Source organism: Hoplias malabaricus, chromosome 4, assembly GCF_029633855.1.
Source record: "Hoplias malabaricus isolate fHopMal1 chromosome 4, fHopMal1.hap1, whole genome shotgun sequence".
Taxonomy (NCBI): Eukaryota; Metazoa; Chordata; class Actinopteri; order Characiformes; family Erythrinidae; genus Hoplias; species Hoplias malabaricus.
The window spans coordinates 539,398-565,046 of NC_089803.1; the positions used below are offsets into that span (position 1 = coordinate 539,398).

Here is a 25,649-nt window from a genome sequence, read left to right on the forward strand (position 1 = left end):
AAAGAAGCTGCACAGAATTTTGGGTATTAGCACCAAGTGGATTCTGCTGAGGCCAAAAGTAACAGGAAAAGATCTAGAGCAGAGGAAAGAAACATAGGGAAGAACCATGTCAAAAAGGGAAATCCATCGTCTTCTGGTAATAGGGGTGTGTGATATGGCCCTACATAATATCATGATATTTCAGAGTATTTTGGTGATATTAAAATTGCATTAATTTCAAGAAAACACTATTGCATTCAAATAAATGTTTTATTAATATGAACTACATTAAATATATATTTCTTATGTAAATGTAATTAAATTATATTTTGTCTTAGTACAAATCTAACAATTTCAAACATTCAGAAGAAACTACAAGTAAATGCAAATGTGTAAACATTTGCTTATTTTGTAAACAACTGTAATTTACCAAGATTCTGACATTGTATTAACAATATTTAGAATATTGATATTTTATTTTGAAACCACCTGCACACTCATCTTTGGGAGCCAATTTTTGAATGCAGAGCCAATTTCCACCGCACCGGTCCCTGTCCCTAAATCTCATAATGAATGCACAGTATATTACGTGCAACTGCAGCGATGCTTTATGTAAACAAGTCAGAATATCACTATATGTGTAGTGGAAAGTGAATTTAACTAATTTCTCTTTGTTTCTTTATTGTTTTCCAGGACAGAAGACCATCTCTTTGGATACATTCTCTGGCTCCTGTTGTTCAAGAAAGTTCCAGATTTTTTCCACAGGTGCATCAAGAAACATTTCCAAGTGGAATATAACACAATGTTGAGATCAGGAGGGATTAAATGTGAGGATATGGAGGACAGAAGCTCCAGTTTTCAGGAAACATCATTGATTACTCCCCACACTCACACATCCAACAGGAAAGATCACACAACTAAACACAAACAGAAAACTTATGACTGTTCAGAGTGTGGAAAGAGCTTTACTCTGCAGTGTAGTTTACGAAGACACCAGCGCGTTCACACAGGAGAGAAACCGTATCACTGTTCAAAGTGTGGGAACAGTTTTACTAGACAAGGTCATCTCTGTTATCACCAGTGCATTCACACAGGGGAGAAACCATATCACTGTTTAGAGCATGGGACTGATTTTAATCAACAGTGTAGTCTCAAAACCCACCAACGCATTCACACAGGAGAGAAACCATATCACTGTTCAGAGTGTGGGAAGAGTTTTTCTCTGCAGCGTAATCTAAAAAGACACAAACGCATTCACACAGGAGAGAAACCGTATCACTGTTCAGAATGTGGGAAGAGTTTTACGCAACAGAGTCATCTCCAAAAACACCAGCGCATTCACACAGGAGAGAAACCGTATCACTGTTCAGAGTGTGGGAAGAGTTTTACTGTACAGGGAGGTCTCAAAACACACCAGCGCATTCACACAGGAGAGAAACCGTATCACTGTTCAGAGTGTGGGATGAGTTTTACGCGACAGAATTCCCTCTGTTACCACCAGCGCATTCACACAGGAGAGACACCATATCACTGTTCAGAGTGTGGGATGAGTTTTACTCACGGCAGTACTCTCCAAACACACCAGCGCATTCACACAGGAGAGAAACCGTATCACTGTTCAGAGTGTTGGAAGAGTTTTACTCACCAGTGTAATCTCCAAAGACACCAGCGCATTCACACAGGAGAGAAACCGTATTACTGTTCAGAGTGTGGGATGAGTTTTACTCACCAGTGTAATCTCCAAAGACACCAGCGCATTCACACAGGAGAGAAACCGTATCACTGTTCAGAGTGTGGGAAGAGTTTTACTCAGCAGGGAAGTCTCCAAAAACACCAGCGCATTCACACAGGAGAGAAACCATATTGTTGTTCAAAGTGTGATAAAAGTTTTACTCAGCAGGCTCATCTCCAAAAACACCAGCGCATTCACACAGGAGAGAAACCGTATAAGTGTTCAGTGTGTGGGAAAACTTTTACTCAGCAGGGAAGTCTCAAAACACATCAGCGCATTCACACAGGAGAGAAACCGTATCGCTGTTCAGAGTGTGGGAAGAGTTTTAGTTATCAGAGTTCTGTCCGGAAACATCACTGTGTTAACCCAGAACAGAAGCAGAAGCACTGAGTGAGGGATCACCTTCAGAGACTTTGATTTAATTACTGTATTGGGGCTAGATTTGGGCGATATGGCCAAAAATGTTATCATGATACGTTTTTCTATATTGATCGAGCTTGCTAGCACACTGTGACAAAATACATTCTATAAATGTACGCTGAATACACCAAATGTTCATTACTATAAAATATATATGTGTGCACACAGTATGTACATTACTCAAATTCATAAGGAAAGATTTCATTGGAACAATAACATTTTCTAACCAGAAATAATGAGATTACCAGAGTAATGAGATCTGTCTTGAGTATATTCTTAGGGCATTATCACGTCAAGCATTTAAAGAAGCAGAAAGAGTAAACAGTATCAACATCTTTTCGTTACCCAGTACAAATTGGGGCATATTCAATGAAAACATTTCCTTCAAGCTGAATTGTGTAATCCTTGGGGAGACGTGAGATTGAAGTGTATGATACCAGATCATAACAAATGCCACTGACTGTTTGTGGAATGTTGTTTATTATTTTCGAGATGTGGTCTCAATTAATTATTAAAGATCCTTTTTTTCCCTCTCCTCATTCAGCTGGTCAATGTTATGTTTTACTGTGCTCCAATTAGAGACAATACAACCCCAAGTGATTAAACGAAATGAGATGAGATTTCTTTCACTGTAACAAGTCACATAAAGATGTGCAGGAGATATTTTAGTAACAACGAAATAATCGGTAAATCACAAGGATAGGGGACATAAAGTCAGGGCACAAAACAAAACAACAGATACTGTCCGGGGTTTGGCAGCACCACACACAGCCCAGCACACCACCCATCCAGTCCAAACCTGAGGAGATCATCCAGCAAACAGATGAGGAGCTGGTGCCAGTCGCTGTGGACCATGAGTACTGTGTTCAAAGTACCCGTGTAATCATGGACTGTAAACACTATGACGGTATGCTACGGGAGATTGAAGCCTTGAGAGACCAGCTACAGGTTCTCCATTTACAAGAACCATGAGTTGCAGTGGATCGCAGGATCATTAGAGGACATTACTTTTATTTTGTCCTCCTAATGTTTCCAGATACAGCAGCTCTTCTTACTTACTATTTTTCTCAAAACCTTTTACATGGCTAAAGTGTGGAGTTGACAAACTCATGTTGTCACTGTCAGACCTTGTTGAAGGTGAGGAAACTGCTGACCAACTCTGAGGAGGTTCTGCAGGGGCTTTGGGACATTTTGGAGCACAGCTGGGACGCAGTTGGAGCTGTGGGAGGAGACAGTCCTGGCCGTATGCCCCATCATCACCATTCCTCCCTATTTCTGGGGCTGGACTGTATACCCTTGGAAGGGGAAAGATCAGTGTTGGTGGAGCTATTAGTCTCATGGAGCACAGGAGTCACGGGGCTGGGCTACCAGGACCTCAGCACACATCCAGACAGACTGTTTTCCTCATTCTGATAGCCATGAAGGCCAAGCCTGCTTATCACTGCTACAAGATTAGCTTGCAGTGGAGACACTGCTGACCAACTGTACATTGCTTATATACAACTGCTGTTGCATATTTTAGCTTTTGATGTTTTAAGCTTTGATTTTTAATGTAACTGCTACTTTGTATAAACGTTCTCAGTTCTTAGAACTCATTGTTTAAGCTTACCATATTATATTACCTTATTGTTGTCCCTTTGTTGTATCATTGTGAATTTCCCTGTTGTGGAACTAATAAAGGAATCCATCAACCAACTTTTACACCAGGTAAGACAGAAACAGCAAGCAGTGCCGATAGATAATGCACTCATGATTGATAGCTATTTAAGAGTAGTTTGGTGATGCTCTGAACTCAGTGATCAGCTTGGCCACAACTGCTATTTTGTTTAGCTAGCTACCAGAGACTGCATCAGAAAGTGTTATTACCTTAATATGCATGCAGATTTCTTCTGACAGTAGTGTGTAAAATACAGTTTACAAACAGCCACTTTCAAAATAGTCTACTTAATTCTTTTAACACTGCATAAATGCAATCAAAATGCATTTATGACATAAATGTTCAGAGCCAGTTGAATTATAATGATTTGGCCAATTTTCAAATTGCATCTATGTCAATAGTAGAGTCACTCGGGCAATGTTATAGTGTCCTGAGTACCGACATTATAATAATGTGTATTTTGCTCTAAAGATTCTAATCCTATGATCATATCTGGACTCTCACTGAAAATGCAACTGCTCTGTGTGGGGATGTGGCGGAGACTGTGGACAACCCGGACACTCAGCTGGGCGTAGGTCCTGTAGTTTCCCAGTACCCTATTCTGTGATCTCTGTTCTTACAGTGCAAATTTGTGGCTAACCCTAACCTTCTCGCTGGGGACTGAGGTATCAGGTATAGCCAGGTAACAGTGTGCCAATACAGCTAAATTTGGATAAATAGACCCATAGGCCTTCCCTCGGGAAAGTGGGTTTGAAATGATTGAAAGGCAGTCCTTTGCCATGTAGGCATGCACTTCTTTCAGCTGCTGCTTTAAATTAGACTGAATCCTCTGTCTAGTTTCAAAGAGTGGGCCAAATAATTCTGCCATGGCTGACCTCTTCAGAGGTGGGGAAGAAACTGCCTCTGACTTGCAGTCACTAGCACTGGAGTAACCTGTGAAGCAGATGGACTTGCCGCAGTAGTCTGTTCTCACTCAGCATGAAATGACAGCAAATAGTTAATAATTAGAAATATTTGTGAGAAAATATTTTAAAATATTAAATCTACTATGAAATTAATCATCCTCATCTTCTGATGTTAACAAGTACACCAGTCGGCGTTTGGTGGGCTTGGAAGACAGGTGCTCAGATGTCTCCTGCCTCTCCTGCTCTTTTTCATGGGCGAGATGTTCTTCGTCTAAAACAGAAATCACAGATTACTAAACATCATGTGCTTAACATGGCTTTCCTATTATCAGACAAATAAATGTATACTTACGTGATGGACCATGGTGGTGCGAAAGTGGCGGAAGTTATAACATCTGTCAAAGCCCAGCCGCCTCGACTCTTGCTGGAAAAAGAGGAGGATTTTCTGCTCTTCCAGCTGGTGCCTGAGGTTCAGTAAGGTGGTGAACCAGGCAAACTCATCACTAGTCATGCTCAGCTGGGTGAACCCATATGTGCCAGCAGACTCGTGATGAGCCACCTTTGGGCAGAAGATAAAAGCATTCTATTATGTTGATAATCAATAATCATAAAACGAACTCAAGTCAATATATTAAATAACTTCAATATGAAAGCTTACCTCGATCACCATGCTACTGTCCCCAATCTCAGCAGCTAGCACCTCTTCAACTGTCATGTTACACAGAACACCTGTTCGATGCCCAGTACCAGCAATAAAATAACCGGCCATTAGGCCAAATATCTGGTGCAGTGTAAATGTGTTTGGATACTTTTCAAGTTGTGCTAAACAAAACATAAACAAACAAAAAAAATCCAACATGGAGTCCAAAAACATGGAGGGTAGGTGAATTGGCTTCTCTAATAACTGTCCTGGTGTGTGAGAGACTGAGTGTGTATGTGAATGAATGTCTATATGTGTGTGAGCCCAGATATGGATTGGCGCTCTGCCCTGGGTTAAATCCTAGTGCCCGATGCAGTCCTCCAGGTGGACGGTCGTTCCTGGTCGAGAGTACGCTGTGCGCGTTTGGCTGCCGCTTCTCACCAGTGTGTGTGTGTGGATTGAGTGTTCTGAGCAGTGTTGTAAAGCGTCCTTGGGTGTCTAGAAAGGCGCTATATAAGTGTAAAGATACATACATACATACAACATTAGTTGTTTCAAAGGCAGAAGAAGTATTTATTTATGGGTCAACCCTTACTGAGGTTTTTGGGGATCAATTTATGGGCCTCTACCCTGAAGGCCTTGTTATCTTCTTTATTTACTAAGGTTCCTGGAACACAAAAACAAACAAGTCAAGCATCAGAAATATAAGTTCAGTTCTAACCCCAAATTTGTCTCTGTTCAGGTTAATTGTCATTATATAACGAATGTGGCAACTGGACCCAATGGTGTCCAACTCCTAAGGACCCAGTTCCACTTTGGTAATATGGGGCTCAGTTGATTCGTGGCGTCATGACTTGGACCCATATCGCACTTTCATCGTCCTATGGCGTAAGATGTCCGAGTTACGTGACGTCAAAGTCGAAAAATCTGCCACTAGGGGGCGCTCAGGTTCTCCCCGCCCCTCTATCGAAAGAGGCCATGCCCAACTTCAATCCTGCAGTGGAATGGTCATCCTACCTCCTTTCGGCTCTCGTAGGTAATTTTTTGAAAATCGTTGCAGTACACGTCTTTGGATAAGGGCTGGCACTGTGCCAAAATCTTGACTTCCTATAGTACCGTTGTGGCAGGGAAGTCCACATCGGTGATACCACTTCCATTCTCCTGCCACAATGCTGCAGTACATATGTACGGCCACTGGGAGCAGTGAATTGCTGTCAATGGGTATTTCCACATCTGTGATACGAGGGACGCAAACAACATACTTTCCCCTAACTATTGACCACAGCAGTGGTCAGCGACGTCAGAGATGACCGCTAGTCAAGTGTTTTGTTATGGGTTAGGGGAAAGTATGTCGTTACTGGAATAATTCCACATTGGTAATATGACCCTGGTTAGGAAAATATCATGTTTGTGGAATTGGTTCCACATTGGTAATATGTGACCTTTTTTTAGGGGTCATAAGTCCCTGACCCTTGGGCCTAAGGTCACCAAACTCAGGTACGTTGTGACCTTTGCTTGACCCGAATCCTGTGACACTGTGACCTTCCTAAGTGACCATTGACCTCTGAAAACCACTAGTCCTCAAACCTCATCCTATACGTTTTCGAAAAGTGTGGGGTCATATCTCCTTGACCTTTTGGCCTAGGGTCACCAAACTTTAGGGCCCAGGTCGAGGGGTCGCTGCCTACGACATACTCGACCCTTGACTCCCTGGGGTCATGTCTTAAGGTGGTTAGGGTCGGATATTACCCATATGGAACCATATTACAGACCTGCCTTTTGACTGTAACTCCTCGACCGTATGACCTAGGACCTTATGACCCTGAAGACCACTTTGGACCCTCTCTTGAAACTCTGGAACTTCTTACCAGACGGGTCTTGTGGTCTTACCCGACAAGAGGACTCTGGAGGCTCGTACAGATTTCCCTGCATCACCGATGTGGAACCTGCTTCCACAAACAACATATTTTCCCCTAACCCCCAACTTTTTAATGTGGAATTGAAATTTTTAATAACCTTAAATATCCACACTTGTGTTCAGCCGACTGACCTCCCCATAGAACCATTATACTATCAAAGTGGAAGCAGATTCCACTTACGACATATTTTCCCTTAACACCTAACTTCTTGAGGTGTAATTGCAAAGATCCACCTTAAATATCCACATATATCCAAATATCCATATTTAATTTCGGCCACTATATTACCAATCCAAAATAGCCATCCAAATGGTCAGAGTGAGTATTGCAAGTGATGACCAGTGTCCAGAGGCCTCTCAGATGCGCCTACTAGAGGTGCAGTTCTCTTCCACAACAGTGATAGCCCAGGTCGGTGATATCTATGGGAAAATGAATGGGAGTATTATAAACTCTGCGCAAAAATGTGAAAGCCTCCACTTCTGTGCTATTTTTAATGGCTATTTTTCATGATAAATCCCCTTACCCCTTAAGGTGGAACGGGTAGCTCCACCTTAACTGTCATTGAAACCCATTATATTATGAATGTGGCAACTGGACCCAATGGTAATGTTTTCCCATAACTCCTAACCCCTTAAGGTGGAACGGGTAGCTCTAACATAACTGCTTTTGATAACCATTATATTATGAATGTGGCAACTGGACGGTAATATTTTCCACTAACTCCTAAATCCTAGTCCTAAGTGGGTGGGTGTTGAATAGCGATGATAGTGGCTTTGGCTTGGTGAAGCTGTTTTTCATCTAGATGTCTACTGCACTTGTGCAACCCTTGACATGTGTTCTCTGGACTATGTCTAAAGGATTCAACAATGTGTTGAAGTCTGGCAATGGCTCCCAGTAGTAGGCTCCAGCTTGACAACCTTTCAAACCATGCACTTCCAAGTGTGCTTTTTGACAGAGTGGTGGCACATGTTGTTACTTCTGGACACAGCTCAGTGTCATTCCAGTGGGTCAATGAGATCAAATGTTTGTTTCTGTGCCAGACATTGGTTCAAGTCAGTGAGAAACATAGGACCCCAGCCAGGCAGACTGAGACAACTATTGACAAGGTAAGCAGTTCTCTTCAGTCCGTAGATGGCAACCGATGGTGATGGGCAGTTTCCAAATACGTGGACCGTCATCCTGAAATCCTGCACTTCTCCATCTAGATCATGACCTTTAAACCACAGGAAGTGAAGTTAGTTGTGGTGGTCTTCTCTGACTAGAAAATTGTGAAACATTTGCTCCACATCTGCCATCACTGCGTATTGGTTGGACCGGAAACGGATTAGCGCACCCACAAGGCTGTTGTTAGCCAAGTCTGGCCCTTTAAACAGCACCTCATTGGGAGACACATTGTTGCACTGGGCATTTGAATCAAAGAGTATTCTGAATTTCCCTGGCTTTTGAGGGTGGTAAATGCCAAAGCTTGGGAGATACCAGCATTCTTAATCCGGTGCAAGAGGAGGGGCAGATTCTGCATGACCCTTCCTGAAGGATTTCTCTATAAATTCAACATAATGCTCTTTCATCAACATTTTCTTTGTCAGTGTTTTGCGGAGTGACATCAAGCGATTGAGAGCTTGTTCCCTGTTGTTGGGTAGACGCTCTCTTGGGAACGAAATGGGAGTGGAGCCACCCAGTTATTTGTCTCATCTTTGGCAAACTCTTTGTCCATAATGTTCAAGAATATGGTATCTTCTGCTGAGAGTGCAAACTTTTCATCCTCTGTAGTTTGTCAGAAAATATGTCGACCTAGTTCATACTGTGCATTTTTAGAGAGGGAGCGTTTCTCTGTGTAATTCTCTTTAATGTGGACCACATTTTCACGGGGAGAGAAAAAGCTGTGTTGGCCATTACTGAGAACATTTGTCTTAAAAGAGTTCACAGGGGGTTTATGGGCCCCTGAGAGGCAGACATCTCTGAGGGCCATTTACCTGACTGCGGACCTTGTGAGCTCGAATGTCTCTCCCGAGGAGGAGAAGAATGTCTGTCGATGGATCTAATGAGAGTATCTGTGATGCTATTGGTCACAGATGAGGGTGAGCAGCAGCTGCCTCTGGAGTAGGGATCTTACTTCTGTTGTCTAGGATCTGGTCGCATTCAGTGAGTGTTGGCAATGGCATGGACACCTTTTTATTGATATGCTCAATGATAAAGTCATTAGCTCTGCGCCCTTTTGTGTCAGATAAGGCAGTGCACGTCTTTATAGTGTATGGTGTTACGACCCAGTCTAGGGTTGAGCCGTAACAGAATGAGGTGTGTGTTGGAATTAGTGTATGTGAAGGGAATAACTGTAACAGAGATGTAAATGGTGAAACAAAAGGACACAAACTGAAACACAGAATGGATAATGAATAGAATATATATTGTAGATGTGATATTTACAATGAAACCAAACACCAGTGAACTTCAGGATGGCCTTATGCCGACAAAAACAACAAATAAACACCCCTCCTAACTGACCCCCAAACAGCTCTAACGTACCTAAGTGAAAACAAAAGGAAACAAAACACAATACCTTACCTTACTCCCTGTCTATACACAAAAAGACACACAAAACCCACTCCCAAAACAAACGGCAGCCAACCCTACTCTGGTGAAATATATACACAGTGTTTACAATACTTTACAAACAACAGATCTAACGTCAGTAATCAAAAAGGGGCAAACACAAACTCGTAGTCGAAGAGAATATCACAAAGTCAAAACCAGGCAAACAGAATTCAATATACACTACACAAATCACAGCACAAAACAAAGCTTCCTAACAGCGTACACAGACACGTATTTATGACTCCCGCCGGGATGACGTAGAAACGTTGACAGACACAACACACATACACGGAAATAAACTGGAAACTGGAATGAACTCTAGACGAGTGAACAAACATGGACTGGAACAGATTGCAGAACCTATAAATTTACAGAGATAGTGAGAGAGAGAGAGAGAAAACACACATACACAGCGCAGCGTAACAATGGGAGTGCACTTCGTTGTACACCAAAAACATCAAAAAAGGCAGACCTAGCCAGTGATTCATTACTTTGGTCGTCAAACATTGCATACATCCTTCTTTTCTTTTCAGGGGATGCTCTGGGATGCACATTGACTAAGCAAATCTTTGAGCATGACTTTCCTGGGAAGCCAGGGCCACATATCTCTGTTCAACGGGATGAGGTAACTGTGGAGATTGGCAAGCCGGACTCCCCACCATGACACAATGGTTTCTGTACAAGATCCTGGCCTTGTCTCATCTACACTATCATGCTTGGCCATGCTGTTTTATCTCAAATTAACTCTGCACCTCCTTTTAACTTTCACAGAATCAGTGATCACCTTCTCCTTCCTCAGACACATACATCACTAATATACTACATTCACATTACTATAACCCATTTATCTGTCATCATTTCACTTTTACTTCTGTTCTGTTCTCTGTTGTGTCAACCCGAGGTCCTTCCAAGGTTTCTTCCTCGTGTGCTGAGGGAGTTTTTCCTTGCCACTGTTACCCCTGGCTTGCTCATAGGAGGCTTTGAAGTGTCAAGGAAGCTAAGGCCGGTCAAGTAGCCCTCATTTTTTGCATACTGCAACTCGAGAAGGAGATCTGCTAGCTTCTGCAATAGGTAAGTGTCCTTGTTGGAAATCCTGGGAAAGTTAAGTAGATGCTTAAACAGAGATGCCTCTATTACCTCTGGAGAGACGTAATTCTTATCGAGCCATTGCCAAAGGCGCTGAAGACCAGTCTCAGGATTGTTCATGTGGACTGCTCTGATCTTCATGGCGTGTTGAAGTGACTCCCCACCGAGCCTCTTGGTGAGTAAATCAAGCTCTTCATTTGCTTTGAGGTAGAGACCTTCAGTAGCGTTGAAGAACATAGACTTCCTGGACAGATAGGTCTCTGGTTTGTTGTCAAAAACTTTGAAACCTGCTGTGAGCAGGTCACGACATGCCAGGCAGGCTGCAAAGTCTAAGATTTCAGTTCGTGGGGTCTGTGGTTGTCTGTGTTGGGAGCGTGGATCATCTGACCTGATGTGGTTAGATGGACAGCAATTTGGCTGCCCTCTGGTGGTATCTGTAGAGCCCTCACCTGGATGTGTAGAGGCTGGCAACAAGCTCTGGTTCAGGTTGTGAGCGTTGCTTCAGTTGTCCTGTGTCGCTCTTTCCTTCGTCTTTAACATCATGACTGTTGTGAAAGTGGGTGTTAACATATTGCTGTGTTCGTCTGATAGAAGGAGTTGTAGTAACAGGGATGCCTGGATTCGCCCCCTCAGATTGAAGTGCTTCTTCAGCGGAAGCCTCCCAGACTTGAGCTGCAGCAAGCACTGCCTCAGCCTCACCCTCCTGCTTCAGAGCGTTTAGTGTTGCCTCAATGCATGCCTTTTCAACCTCCATGTCTATTTGGCATTGGGCGTATTGTGCTCTGCTTTGGGCGGCTTCTGCGTTAGTCTGTGCTTGTCCTGCAGCCTGACTCACATTTGAGCCACTGGACCGGCATGAAGCAGACGAATGGCACTCTGACCTGACTTCAAACTGTGAAAGAGGTGGCGTGTCCCTTGTATGTGACATCCTGCGTTGCTGAATCAAATTTCTCTGGTGTTGCACTTGATGTGTAGACAATCTTTTTACTCTGCTGCCCTCAGTTAACTGTTGTGTAATTAACCTAGACAGCGAGCTAAACACAAATGGATTCAGCAATGACACACTGCGACCTGGTCTTTTGGTCTTTACTGAGACCCATTTTTACTTGTAAAACTGTAACAAAAAAAGAGAACCAAGGACATGCATAAGCGTTTGTCATAACACAAAGTCACATCCCAAAAACATACTGTCACAAGTCATTACACAATTAAACTAATAAATGAACATTCCCATGCCCCTTTATCCAAGGCTAACATAAACAGAACTAAAGGTGAGTAGCATTAGCTTAATCTTTTTAAAACTAGGAAACTGGTCTATAAGCAGAATGGCAAAATAAACTACAATAAACCAAACACTACCTAACATAAGACAGACTATTGCACAGTTTTACACTCACAGATTATGATCGGCCAAGGCTTCCAAATATTAAAATTCTCTTACTCCTTGACTGTTTGACCATGACATGGCTGTTTCACTAACATCCTTACTGCTTACAGGTGGTGACCATTAGATGGCACTAGTATTCACAACACAACAAATGTAGCAATGCTAACCTCTTGTGACCAACTTGGATTAAAACAAACAAATCTTGCTGCAAGCATGAGGGACAGAACACACCCCATATATATATATACAAATACACTACGTGCATGTAATCTGTCACACCTAGGAAATTTAACACTAGCTAAATAAATATGTCTGTAGTAAGAAGTTATAGCGATTAATAAGATATATTTTTGAGTTTTAGCTCTTCTACAGCAATGTCGCAGAACTTGATATCACTTTGAATTGATGTCCACGCAAAAGAGTAAATCCCAAAAGCACAGCAGCACAACTTAACCAAGCCGTCTACTGCAGTCGTGATTGCCTAATTATGTAGAATGTTCATTTGAAATAACAGTAGCCCGCATTAATTTGTGCCTAAAACCAATCGCTGAAATTGGGGCATTCAACATTATCTGGACAAGATCATTTTTTATTGTTCAGACTTCAGTAGTTATTAGAAAATCGATACACAGCCATGGATAACTCAGCAAGAGAACAATTTGAATCTGGAGTTTGATGACCTGATAGACCCATGTTCAACATCACAAAATGAAAATGAAGCAAGACCTTTCAAGGTAAGCATATTTATTCTGAAATACATTTAAAATTCAGCAAGTGTTAAAGTAATTAATAAATTGGAACAATGGTTTTTAAACTAATTGTACATTAAAGCATAGCTTTAGTGTGTATATATATATATATATGCTACTATGTAAAAATGTGGTAGTAACCAATGTGGTTCAGATGCAGCAGTTGGAGACATCAGGATATTTCAAGACAACCCAAACTCCTGGCTGCTGTAGGCAACATGTTCATCTGCAGTAACCTATAAACATTCATTCATTCATTATCTGTAACCGCTTATCCAGTTCAGGGTCGCGGTGTGTCCAAAGACTACCTGGAATCTTTAGGCGCAAGGCGGGAATACACCCTGGAGGGGGCATCAGTCCTTCACAGGGCAATCCACACTCACAGATTCACTCACACCTACGGACACCAATCCACCTACCAACTTGTGTTTTTGGACCGTGGGAGGAAATAGGAGCACCCGGAGGAAACCCACACAGACACAGGGAGAACACACCACACTCCTCACAGACAGTCACCTGGAGGAAACCCACGCGGACACAGGGAGAACACACCACACTCCTCACAGACAGTCACCTGGAGGAAACCCACGCGGACACAGGGAGAACACACCACACTCCTCACAGACAGTCACCTGGAGGAAACCCACGCGGACACAGGGAGAACACACCACACTCCTCACAGACAGTCACCTGGAGGAAACCCTTGCCACGGCTGGTGATAAGTGCAATAAGTCCACTGGTAGAGCTGTTATATTACAAAAGTGTCCTCAGCACCTGGAAAACAACCAAGAATAGAAATGAATAACTATATATATATTTTTTTATTAAAACATATAGTGCTGAACTTACAGACTTAAATAGGGTTGACTCAAGTAGCCTCGGTTGTAAGTGGCACGGTGAGTCCAAGTCAGAGCCCCTTTGAAGCTCCATTGCGTCTTCTTCCTCCTGGTCCTCCTCTTCCACTCTGAGACCAGATTTATGCTGGTACAGGGCATCCTCCTCTTCTGACGTTGACAAATACACCCGCCGGCGTTTGGTGGGCTTGGAAGACAGGCGCTCAGATGTCTCCTGTCTCTCCTGCTCTTTGGATATTACAGGGGACTCTCCAATGGCAGCTCGCTGCATCGCCACCACCTCCGCAGCCTCTTCAGGATTGTTCAAGGTTACAAAGAATTTATTTGAAACTGCCTCTGAGTGGCACATTGCATGCTCAATCCTTTTTCTCTTTTTCATGGGCGAGATGTTCTTCGTCTAAAACAGAAATCACAGATACCTATACATCATATGCTTAACATGGCTCTCCTATTATCAGACAAATAAATGTATACCTACGTGATGGACCATGGTGGTGCGAAAGTGGCGGAAGTTAAAATGTCCATCAAAGCCCATCCGCCTCCACTCTTGCTGAAAAAAGAGGAGGATTTTCTGGCACTGGCCACCAGAGGAAGAATAGAAAAAGAATTGTGAGGTTCCCCCTTCCAGCTGGTGCCTGAGGTTCAGTAAGGTGGTGAACCAGGCAAACTCATCACTAGTCATTCTCAGCTGGGTGAACCCATATGTGCCAGCAGACTCGTGATGAGACACCTTTGGGTAGAAGATAAAAGCATTCTATTATGTTGATAATCAATAATCATAAAACAAACTCAAGTCAATATATTAAATAACTTCAATATGAAAGCTTACATCAATCACCACGCTACTGTCCCCAATCTCAGCAGCTAGCACCTCATCAACTGTCATGTTACACAGAACACCTGTTCGATGCCCAGTACCAGCAATAAAATAACCAGCCATTAGGCCAAAGATCTGGTGCAGTGTAAATGTGTTTGGATTCTTTTTAAGTTGTGCTAAACAAAACATAAACAAACAAAATTAAAATCCAACATATGTTGTTTCAAAGGCAGAAGTATTATTTGTTTATGGGCCAACACTTACTGAGCTTTTTGGGGATCAATTTACGGGCCTCTACCCTGAAGGCCTTGTGATCTTCTTTATTTACTAAGGTTCCTGGAACACAAAAACAAACAAACAAACATACAAGTCCAGTTCTAACCTAACGTTTTTTTTAGGGTTAATTGCCATTATATCACGAATGAGGCAACTGGACCCAATGGTGTCCAACTCCTAACCCCTTAACGTGGAACAGGGAGCTCCACCTTAACTGCCAATGGAACCCATTATATTACGAATGTGGCAGCTGGACCCAATAGTAATGTTTTCCCCTAAATCCTAGCCCTAAGTGTGTGGGTGTGTAAAAACAAGCCATAATCGCATAGCAATAAACTTTTATTTTACAATAAGAATAACAACAACAACATTGTAATTGCACTATTATTGGCAAGAAATATATTAAAATGAAATATTTTAATCATGTGTGTGTGTATTCCACAACACTTACTTAATGTCGCCTTCCTGACTCCAATTTGGTGTTTCAGAACATCAGCTCTGAGTTTGGTGACTTGTTTTCGTATAGCCAGTTGTAGCCATTGAAAATCAACAGCACTAAGCTTTGTTAATTTTGATGAAACTTTTAATAGAAATTGGAAAAACTTCTTTAAGTTCACCAAATTTACTTTGATGGTGGTTGGCTTCATGTTATCAGATTTTAACTTAAGGACCCATCTGAAAAACAGTGAAAAAAGACAAAATACAACTTAGTCATTAAAGGAATATATTTTTTCTAAAAAATGAGGTTGTAAACAGAATCTTAGCTTACCTGCTTATGATGTCGTGATCCTTAAGGAATGAAAAGTGCCCAGAGAGAAGAAGACCCTCCCCAGCATAAATGAGGAACCTCCTTATGTGGGTGAGGGCAGTCATTACATTTTCTTTTCTCTTCTTAGTGGCATTGGAGCCAACTGTAAAGGAAAAGAATTCCTGGAGAATTGCCTCTTTATTAAAAAAAAAAAAAAAAGTAGTATTTAGTATACAGTGTATATTATAGTATTAATATATAATGAGGTAATAATAAAATAAAACTAAAAACAAAACCATAGCCTACCGTATTTTGGGCAGTCCTTGGGATTAAAGGCGACCCTGTGGGAGAATTTCCTCCGCCCTGTGGAGGTTTCTATCATTGACGTCCTCCTCTGGGACCTGATCTCATCTTCCAGGAGTTTGAATTTCTCCTCCAGGTTCACCACTGTTTGCTGCAGTTCTGTAACGTCTCTATCATTTTCTTTGATTACGTCTGGAATTGGATCGCCACAAAACGACGAGGAAGCTGGAGGAGGTTCATCACTAGCAGAGAAGTATATCGATGCTTGGCTCTCCATGCTCGGGTTTTCTGTCTCAGTGGGTTGCTCTTCTGTCTGAGTGGACCGCTGTTCAGATGTTGCCAATGGGCTGCTGGTTAAAAGCAGCCTATCGGTAACCTCAGACAAGGGCGGGTCTGGTTGACTGGCCTTTAAAACTCTCAGAGCATTTATGATGTAGTGGCGTTTTGATGTTGCTATATGCATCTCCATTTCACAATTCTGAAACACAGAATAATTACAAAAACAAAATCATTATTACATGAATTTTTTAAAGTTAACTTCTAATTACCTATGAATTATTTTTTTATGACTTTAATGAATTTTTACTTTAAGTTCCTTGTGGCATATTTTGCAGTGTTTGTCAAGCCTTTTTATATTTTCTTTTCCGCAGTCAGGCACGGCACATTTAAATGCTCCTGTAACTCTTCAAATAATAATAAAAACAGAAAGAATGTATGTTTAAAATATTCAGCCAGTACTGGTTTATAAAGCCTATTTTAAAACCAGTCTTATTTAAAAAAAATAAATACCTACCTGCCAGAGGACAACTTTAACAACAGTTGTTTTTCTTCGTTGTTAATGATATGGTGATAAAGCCTTAAATGTTGGGTCAAGTTTCTGTAGCTACACTTGCAAAATGGACATAATTTACTCCGTGACGCCATCTGTGAAAAACCACAGGTGAGACACAAACACTACTGTAATAAATAAACATTCCCTTGAACAATGTTTACTACAAAAGCATTACAAATTAATTAAATGTATCTAAAACAAGCAAACGATCTTAAAATGTATGTAAAGTATCCCAACATCAATTAAAGGTCATTGTTTAACTGTAAAAAAGCAACAAACACTTTTCACAAAAGATTTTCACAACAGAGGCGGACCAAGCCTTCTTTCTGTGTAAACAAAATGGCAACTGTAACAGATGGAGAGAAGAGAGAGAAATTAAACACTGTAGAAAAAGTGTTTTAAAATGTTTTTAAAACTACCAATACTATTTATTAAATAAATGTTTACTGTATATAAAAAACTTTTTTAATTCTTTAAATATTTACGTTTGGGTCCTGTTGTCACGTTCGTAATATAATGGCGGTTAAGGTGGAACTGCCGAATTCCACCTTAAGCGGTGAGGCGTTAGGAGTCAATATGACGTTTGACTCTTAGTGCCACTTTCGTAATATACTACGTTTCAATGGCGGTTAAGGTGGAATTGCACATCAATTAAAGGTCATTGTTTAACTGTAAAAAAAAAGCACCAAACACTTACATTTTCACAACAGAAACCAAGCCTTCTTTCTGTGTAAACAAAACGACAACTGTAACAGGCTGAGGTGGAGGAAAAGAGAGAGAGAGAGAGAAAGAGAGAGAGAGAGAGAAACAGAGAGAGAGGAGCTTGACGAATGAAATTGCAGCATAATTTTTAATAATTTTTTTTAATTAAACACTGTAGAGAAAATGTTTTAAAATATTTTCTTTAAACAGCAATGCACTTATACACAATGAGCAATACCATTTATTATTCATTAAATAAATGCTTATAATATATACAATTATTTTTTAAATTCTTTAAATATTTACGTTTTGGGGCCTGTTGCCACGTTCGTGATATAATGGCGGTTAAGGTGGAACTGTCGAATTCCGCCTTAAGCGCCCTGATGGCACACACTTCTCCAAGGGTGGCAACTGTGTCTTGTTTTAAACACTAGGCTCATATTGGAAATAAGATTTAATAAGGAGCTTTAGTGAAGATTTAAAGATCATAACTCCCAATTATGAAAGACACGGGGCTATATCATTAACAATTCACACAGGCAGGAAGACGTGACCTACCTTTGGGGAAAGGTGTATACTTTACAGTGATTATAATTGTTCAGTAAAAATGTGTGTAAAAAAAAAATATATATATATATATATATATATACACACATTCCACACGCACGCAATCTGTCACACCAAGGAAACTTAATAACACTAGCTAAATAAATATGTCTGTAGAAAGGAGCACATACCACAAAGGTTTCTTTCTTAATATAGTGCTCTATGTAGTGAATATGGGTCTCAGGAACAGGACTGAACCCGTGCGTGGCGTCTGACGTAAGAAAAGGGCGGGGTTGTGGACTGTCCAATAGGAGACAAGCTGTTATTTTTCCAGCCAATCGTGTGAGAGGGGGCGGGTGTTGTGGAGTGGAGTGTGTGTGAGAGGGAGAAGCAGGAGAGCTGTCTGTCTGAGAGAAATCAAGACCTGTTTTTACTGAAGGTAAATGTGTTTAACGCGTTTAAGATATTTACACCCCGTTTATACAGTGTTTTACTGAAGATAAACGCGTTTAAGATATTTACACTCCGTTTATACCGTGTTTTACTGAAGATAAACGCGTTTAAGATATTTACACCCCGTTTATACCGTGTTTTACTGAAGATAAACGCGTTTAAGATATTTACACCCCGTTTATACCGTGTTTTACTGAAGATAAACGCGTTTAAGATATTTACACTCCGTTTATACCGTGTTTTACTGAAGATAAACGCGTTTAAGATATTTACACTCCGTTTATACCGTGTTTTACTGAAGATAAATGTGTTTCAGATGTTTACACCCCGTTTATACTGTGTTTTACTGAAGATAAGTATGTGTTTAAACTCCCCAGGGAACCCATTCTGAAATTTTGTGTATTTCTGGTATAATACTAAACTTGGGTGTTATTAGAAAGGTTCAGCAAAGTTTAAATAAAAAAAAAAACCCACAAAACTGAAATATGATAAATCTCTCAAAAGTGACCAGTACTGCTCTCCTCTCTATGTAGAATGAGCAGTTCTTAAAGTGGGTAATGCATATGTCACTTTTACCCTGACCAATCACAAGGCTCCGATAGCCACCTCTCCTCTCTGAGTTGAAGAGCCTGGTGAGCTAAAGCTTAGGAGCTAGTAGTAAATGAGTTAGCTATCCAGGTATTTACCAAGCTATGGGGAGGGAATGAAAGACCTAAACAGAGCAAACAGAACACAAAACAATAGAGAACGAACCTGAATGGATTAAGTATGAGTACAGCAGAGATAGCAACAACACTTGGTCGGCGTGTACAGCAAAGTAGCAGCGGGGTAAAACACCAATTTGGAGACACTCTAGAAGATATCCAGTTTGTGCAATTATGTTAACATCATAATAAATTTAACCATCCATTCATTATCTGTAACCGCTTATCCAGTTCAGGGTCACGGTGAGTCCAGAATCTCCCTGGAATCATTGGGCACAAAGCAGGACCATGGAGGGGGCACCAGTCCTTCACAGGTCAACTCACACATTCACTCACCTATGGACACTTTTGAGCCACCAATCCACCTACCAACGTGTTTTTGGACTGTGGGAGGAAACTGGAGCACCCGGAGGAAACCCACGCAGACACAGGGAGGACACACCACACTCCTCACCGACAGTCACCCAGAGCGGGAATTGAACCCACAACCTCCAGGTCCCTGGAACTGTGTGATTGTGACACTACCTGCTGCGCCACCGTGCCGCTTCCATGTGGAATCCACAGATATATAAAAGACAAAAGATATGTGTAGATACAAACATGAAAGACTGAATAATGCCCATTCTACCTGCATGTACCATTTTAGTGTGTAAAGTGACAACCGCAGTTCAGAGTAAAAAAACTCAGCAAATGCTCTGTCTCAAAACTGTGTTACCATGGAAACGTAAACAGCGTTCTGTCCTCCAGTGATAGTGAGCTGTCAGTCACACGGTCATTAGTATTGGGCCACGCCCACACCATTCTCAAAGAGTTATTATTTATACAAATATAAATAAATAAAAACACCACAAAATTTCAAAAAGGGTTCCCAGGGACTTTAAGATATTTACACAGTATTATGCACTGTTTTACTGAATTGTTTTTGGGATCCAAGACAAGCAGCTATAACTTGGGTTATGTCAGAAATGTTTGCCTTTTGAAAACCATGAAACATATTGGTTTCTATGGATTGCTGCCATCTCAGCAAGAGCTAAGGGACCATCTAAAAACTACGCTACACATTACACTACACTACCTTGCAATTTTTTTATTTATTTTTTTAAACACAATTAATGATTATTTTGTTTTTGTATTTTGAACCCTCATAGTTCAGTGATGAGTCTTTTTTGCTCCAGTATTAAATATTTTCTAATGTCGCTGGGAGCTTGTTTCTCTCTTGTATTTTGAGCACTGTTTATATTTGATATCTGAAACAGTTTCATTTACATTTGACTTCTTTTTGTTCAGTGTCGTCGGACACTGTGTTTTTCTTTGATACAAGCTGCTTGTGGCGCTTGGTCGGCCTCAGCGATTAGGTTGCTTCCATGTGGCAGATAGGGGCAGAATCACATGACTCAGTACATAAACACAGTGGGGACATAACAGAAAAAAAAATAGACATTGACGTGATTATATCGATTAGAAGTTATGAATTTTTTGATTAATTTATCAAGTGCCACCCACATTATCATTACCATTATTGTTAATTTATTTTTTTAATATTGAGAAAACTAATTCTTTTTTTTTTTATTTGTTTATTGGGCTCAAACTCTAATTGCCAGCAATGCCATATATTGCATTATGACATATAACATGACATGAAACATATAATGTTATATTTATTTATTTCATTGTTTAATAAATAAACAATAACCCTAGCTCATGAATGCTGATTTTCATATAATAAAACATGATGTTTTATCATCACAATTGTTTTTACTGTGTAGGTGGCAGCAGCCCTTGAACATCAGTGTGTTTCATGGTTTTCAAAAGGCAAACTTTCCTGACATGAACCGAGTTTTACCTGATAGTTTGCAAGTATTGACCCGTTTACTAGTACTCTTCGAGGGCTATTGAATAAACGAATCCAAGTATTATTAACTTTTTTTATTACCCTGTTGTAGCATTAACAAGATGATTTGGTGGGACAGACATTAAATGCCATTTAAAGTAACATTATAAGATTGAAAAATTACTTGTAGGAATTAATTGGTTTGTGAAAAATTTCTCAAACAATGATTGTTGTTTTATTTTTGTGTTCACATTTTTCTATGTACATCGAAATGCATCTCTTTAACCCATCAATTGCTGGGAACGGGAAAACACGCACACAGAGAAAAACCACATCTGGAGAGGTGAGCATCCATCCCAGGCCAATTGAGGGTTAGGTGCCCTGCTCAAAGTCACTTCAGCTGTGGATGTTGAGGGAGTGCTGATCCTTCACTTCCTGTTGGTCATGTGAATACAACAAGTGACCTTTCAAACCTGCTTCATTAACTTTGATGGCACAGCTACCCCAGTGAGACCAATAGAGCACCAGGGGAGTTTGAATTTGATCATTTTATCATTCTGTTTCTTTTTTGTCTTCCAGTAAAGAAAATACTTTCTTTGGCTCTGTCCAAGAAAGTTCCACGATTTTTCCACAGGTGCGTCAAGAAACATTTCCAAGTGGAATATAACACAATGCTGAGATCAGGAGGGATTAAATGTGAGGATATGGAAGACAGAAGCTCCAGTTCTCAGGAAACATCCTTGGATACTCCCCACACTCACACATCTGACAAGAAATCTCAGACAAGTAAAAACAAACGGAAAACTTATGACTGTGCAGAGTGTGGGAAGAGTTTTACTCTGCAGCGTAGTCTACAAATACACCAGCGCATTCACACAGGAGAGAAACCGTATCAGTGTTCAGTATGTGGGAAGAGTTTTACTGTACAGAGTACTCTCCAAACACACCAGCGCATTCACACAGGACAGAAACCGTATCACTGTTCAGAGTGTGGCATGAGGTTTACTCAACAGGGTAATCTCAAAACACACCAGCTCATTCACACAGGAGAGAAACCGTATCATTGTTCAGAGTGTGGGATGAGTTTTACTCGACAGAATTCTCTCCATTACCACCAACGCATTCACACAGGAGAGAAGCCGTATCACTGTTCAGAGTGTGGGAAGAGTTTTACTAAACAGAGTAATCTCCAAACACACCAGCGCATTCACACAGGAGAGAAACCGTATCGCTGTTCAGAGTGTGGGAAGTGTTTTACTGTACAGGGTCATCTCCAAACACACCAGCGCATTCACACAGGAGAGAAACCTTATCACTGTTCAGAGTGTGGGAAAAGTTTTACTGAACAGGGTAGTCTCCAAAGACACCAGCGCATTCACACAGGAGAGAAACCCTATCACTGTTCAGAGTGTGGGATGAGTTTTACTCAACAGGGTAGTCTCCAAAAACACCAGCGTGTTCACACAGGTGAGAAACCGTATTTCTGTTCAGAGTGTGGGAAGAATTTTACTCAACATAGTAATCTCCAAACACACCAGCGCATTCACACAGGAGAGAAACCGTATCACTGTTCAGAGTGTGGGAAGTGTTTTAATGTACAGGGTCATCTCCAAAAACACCAGCGCATTCACACAGGAGAGAAACCATATCACTGTTCAGAGTGTGGGAAGAGTTTTAGTGAACGGGGAAGTCTCCAGAGACACCAGCGCAGTCACACAGGAGAGAAACCGTATCACTGTTCAGAGTGCGGAAAGAGTTTTACTGTACAGGGTAGTCTCCAAAAACACCAGTGCATTCGCAAAGGAGAGAAACTGTATCACCGTTCAGAGTGTGGGAAGAGTTTTACTGAACACAGGTATATCGGGAAACCTCTGCATTCACCCAGAACAGAAGCAGTAGCACTGAGTGAGGGATTACCTTTAGAGATTTTGAGTTAATCTTGGGGCATATTCAATGTAAAAATATCCTTAAAGCTGAACTGTGTGATACTAGATGCCACTGACTGTTTACTGAATTTTTTTTTTTTTTTAATTTTTAAGTTGTGGCTTCATAATTAATTTTTACAGATCCTTTATTTTCCCCTCATTCACATGGTTAATGTTGTGTTCAACCGTGCTCCAGTTAGAGACGATACAACTCTGTGTTGAGCTTCCACGGTTTTCCAAAAGACTTTAAACTTTGTCTCAAGTAATGAAATGAGATAGTTTCACGGTAACAAGTCAAGCAAAGACATGCAGCAGACATTTTAGTAGTGACAAAATCAGTAAATTACGAAGACAGAAGATGTTGAAAGTCAGGGCAGTTCTCCCTTTATTTCAGTGGAACAACTTCACTAAACCACAGACACTGTCGGGTTTGGCAGCACCACACACAGCTCAGCACAGTGGCCATCTAGTTCAACCCAGAGGAGTCTGAGGAGATCATCCAGCAAACGAATGAGGAGGTGGTGCCAGTCGTGGACCATGAGTACTGTGTTCAGAGTAACTGTAGTCATGGACTGTCAACATTTTGACGGTATACTACGGCAGTCTGAAGCCTTAATGGACCAGCTACAAGTCCCATGTTTAAGAACCGTATGGGTTGCAGTGGATCACATGGTCACCGGACAACATTACATTTTTTCTTTCTCTCATCGGTGCCAGATACAACAGCTCCTCTTCTTCCTTAATGCTTTTCTCACAGAAATGTGCATGGGTAAAGTGTGGAGTTGACAAACTCTCATTTTGTCATAGTCAGACCTTGTTGCAGGTGAGGAGACAGGCAACCAACTCCGAATGAGCTTCTGCAGGGGCTTTGGGACAATCTGGAGTGCAGCTGGGACTCAGTGCAGCTTCTCTTGGAGTTGGGGGAAAGATTCCTGACTGTCTGCCCCATCATCACCCTTGCTCCCTATTTCTGGGGGCTGGATTGTATACCCTTGAAAGGGCAGAGATATTACAGCGTCCCGTGTATAAACATTATACATTATGTGTATCTTGCTCTAAAGATTACCATCCTATGATCACCTGATGACTCTCTGGACTCTCACTGAAATGAACATGAAGGATGGTATGGGCTACAGGGGATACTCAACGCCTCCCGCTGAGGGAAATCTGCCTGCGTCACTTGAGAACTCCAACTCCCAGAATCCTCAGAAGTATCACATGACCACCTCCACTTCTCTGAGATATTTCACTGTTCCTAATCTCCTGAATATCAATCACCCCTGTTTCTCCTTCATGCTCATTAGACAGAGTATTTAAATAGTGTTGGTTAAGATTGTTGAAGCGTATTGTCTTATTTGTGCATATGTGTTTCTATTGTTTTCTGCTTGCCTGTGTTTTGATCTTTTTGCCTGTTGCAGTTTTTCTATGTTTGGATTTGCCCTTTGGATCTGTTTAATTGTTTAGTTGTATTTTTGGCTTAACTTCAGACTGCTCTGTTTATAGATTTGATTTGCCCTCTATAGGATATTAAACTGGTTTTTTTAAATATTTTTTCTGCAAGTGTAACAAGCGTTATCTTTTGATATCACGATAAATTAATCTTTCTAAAATGTACTTTTTAAAGGTAGCAAGGACACAACTATTGAAAACTAAATGAAAGTTCATATGTTTGCTTGTTTGTTACTTTATTACTTTGTTTATTGTGTGGATAATCACAAGCATCACCGTTCTCTCTTGTACATGTTAGAAGACAACTTCTAAAATCATGAAATTTAATGTTTATTTATAAAGTAAGGAATTGGCTATAAATAGAAGTAATAACATTTCAGATGGCACAATGAAATCATACATTAAAAAAATGAAAATGAATTTTGATATAGGCTTCACACTTGTTATAACATAAACTACAAGTTTCATAGAGCATGGGTTTGGGAGTCGATCAGGCGCTCCATAGCGTCCCTTACATTTACATTTACATTTATGCATTTGGCAGACGCTTTTATCCAAAGCGTCCCTAGATGCAGGCAAATGTCAGAGTGAATCTGATCAGATTTTTTTGGTCATTGATCTCATCACCAAACAATTATCACTGTGTTTTATCATAAAGCAGGTCTACTATAGTTAGGACAATTCAGGATATGTATTGTCTCTATACATATGTTTAAATGCATGTTTGACACCTCTGGAATGTTGGAAAACCTATTAAAATTTGCACACCCCTTATTTTGCAGCATTTTAAAAATATTTGGATGTCTCCCTCTATAATTTCTATTTTAGGTGTTACAACTAACTTTCTCCAATCTTCATGAATTATATTATCATTGCTCTAAACATGTCACACACATTGCCATTGGCTAGTATCAGCTCTGTCCAACTGTACATAACTGTGTCCCACTCCCAATCTATTCCCATTCAAATTTCATATATGGGCTTTGGACACCCCTTACAAGGGTCCGAATGACGCCGAAATTTAATATGTTTATAGTGGACACCTCACGAGACAGCGTGTGAAATTGCGTAAGCCTAAGTTGTTGTTTTCCATTAAAAATCCCTAAAAAGATAATTTTTTTCTCCTGCACACTTTTGAATGAA

General features: G+C 40.8%; 2 protein-coding genes across 7 annotated transcripts in view; one reads left to right on the forward strand and one right to left on the reverse strand.

Moving 5' to 3' along the window:
• LOC136694213 (zinc finger protein 850-like) overlaps nt 1–25,263 on the forward strand; it is a 159,204-nt gene extending 133,941 nt beyond the window's left edge. The window contains exons 1-3 of one of the 6 annotated variants that reach the window (XM_066667602.1): nt 763–2,039; nt 4,031–4,043; nt 21,983–25,263. In XM_066667602.1, the coding sequence (XP_066523699.1) occupies nt 782–2,039; nt 4,031–4,043; nt 21,983–23,069 (2,358 nt within the window). In that variant the 5' untranslated portion in view covers nt 763–781 and the 3' untranslated portion in view covers nt 23,070–25,263. Of the gene's footprint in view, nt 1–762; nt 3,779–4,030; nt 4,044–18,521; nt 18,584–20,265 lie in introns of those variants that run through there. The other 5 variants (XM_066667596.1, XM_066667601.1, XM_066667595.1 and 2 more) reach the window with 5 other exon arrangements.
• LOC136694224 (uncharacterized) lies at nt 12,899–17,647 on the reverse strand. The gene is made up of 11 exons (XM_066667617.1): nt 17,594–17,647; nt 16,858–16,988; nt 16,651–16,747; nt 16,068–16,542; nt 15,783–15,957; nt 15,465–15,688; nt 15,002–15,073; nt 14,750–14,913; nt 14,399–14,650; nt 13,916–14,317; nt 12,899–13,840 (listed from the first exon to the last, which is right to left on the reverse strand). The coding sequence occupies exons 2-11, from the start codon at nt 16,986–16,988 to the stop codon at nt 13,820–13,822; spliced, it is 2,013 nt and encodes a 670-aa protein (XP_066523714.1). The 5' UTR covers nt 17,594–17,647; the 3' UTR covers nt 12,899–13,819.
• Nucleotides 25,264–25,649: the final 386 nt, after the last annotated feature.

What these genes read in the sequence shown, in the direction of transcription:
- LOC136694224 (XM_066667617.1), bottom strand. Translation starts at nt 16,988, where the DNA reads ATGGCGTCACGGAGTAAATTATGTCCATTTTGCAAGTGTAGCTACAGA. An exon ending in TATGCCACAAGGAACTTAAA is followed by an intron (nt 16,543 to 16,650) that starts GTAAAAATTCAT and finishes TCTGTGTTTCAG; the next exon opens with AATTGTGAAATGGAGATGCA. An exon ending in AGTCAGGAAGGCGACATTAA is followed by an intron (nt 15,074 to 15,464) that starts GTAAGTGTTGTG and finishes TTTGTGTTCCAG; the next exon opens with GAACCTTAGTAAATAAAGAA.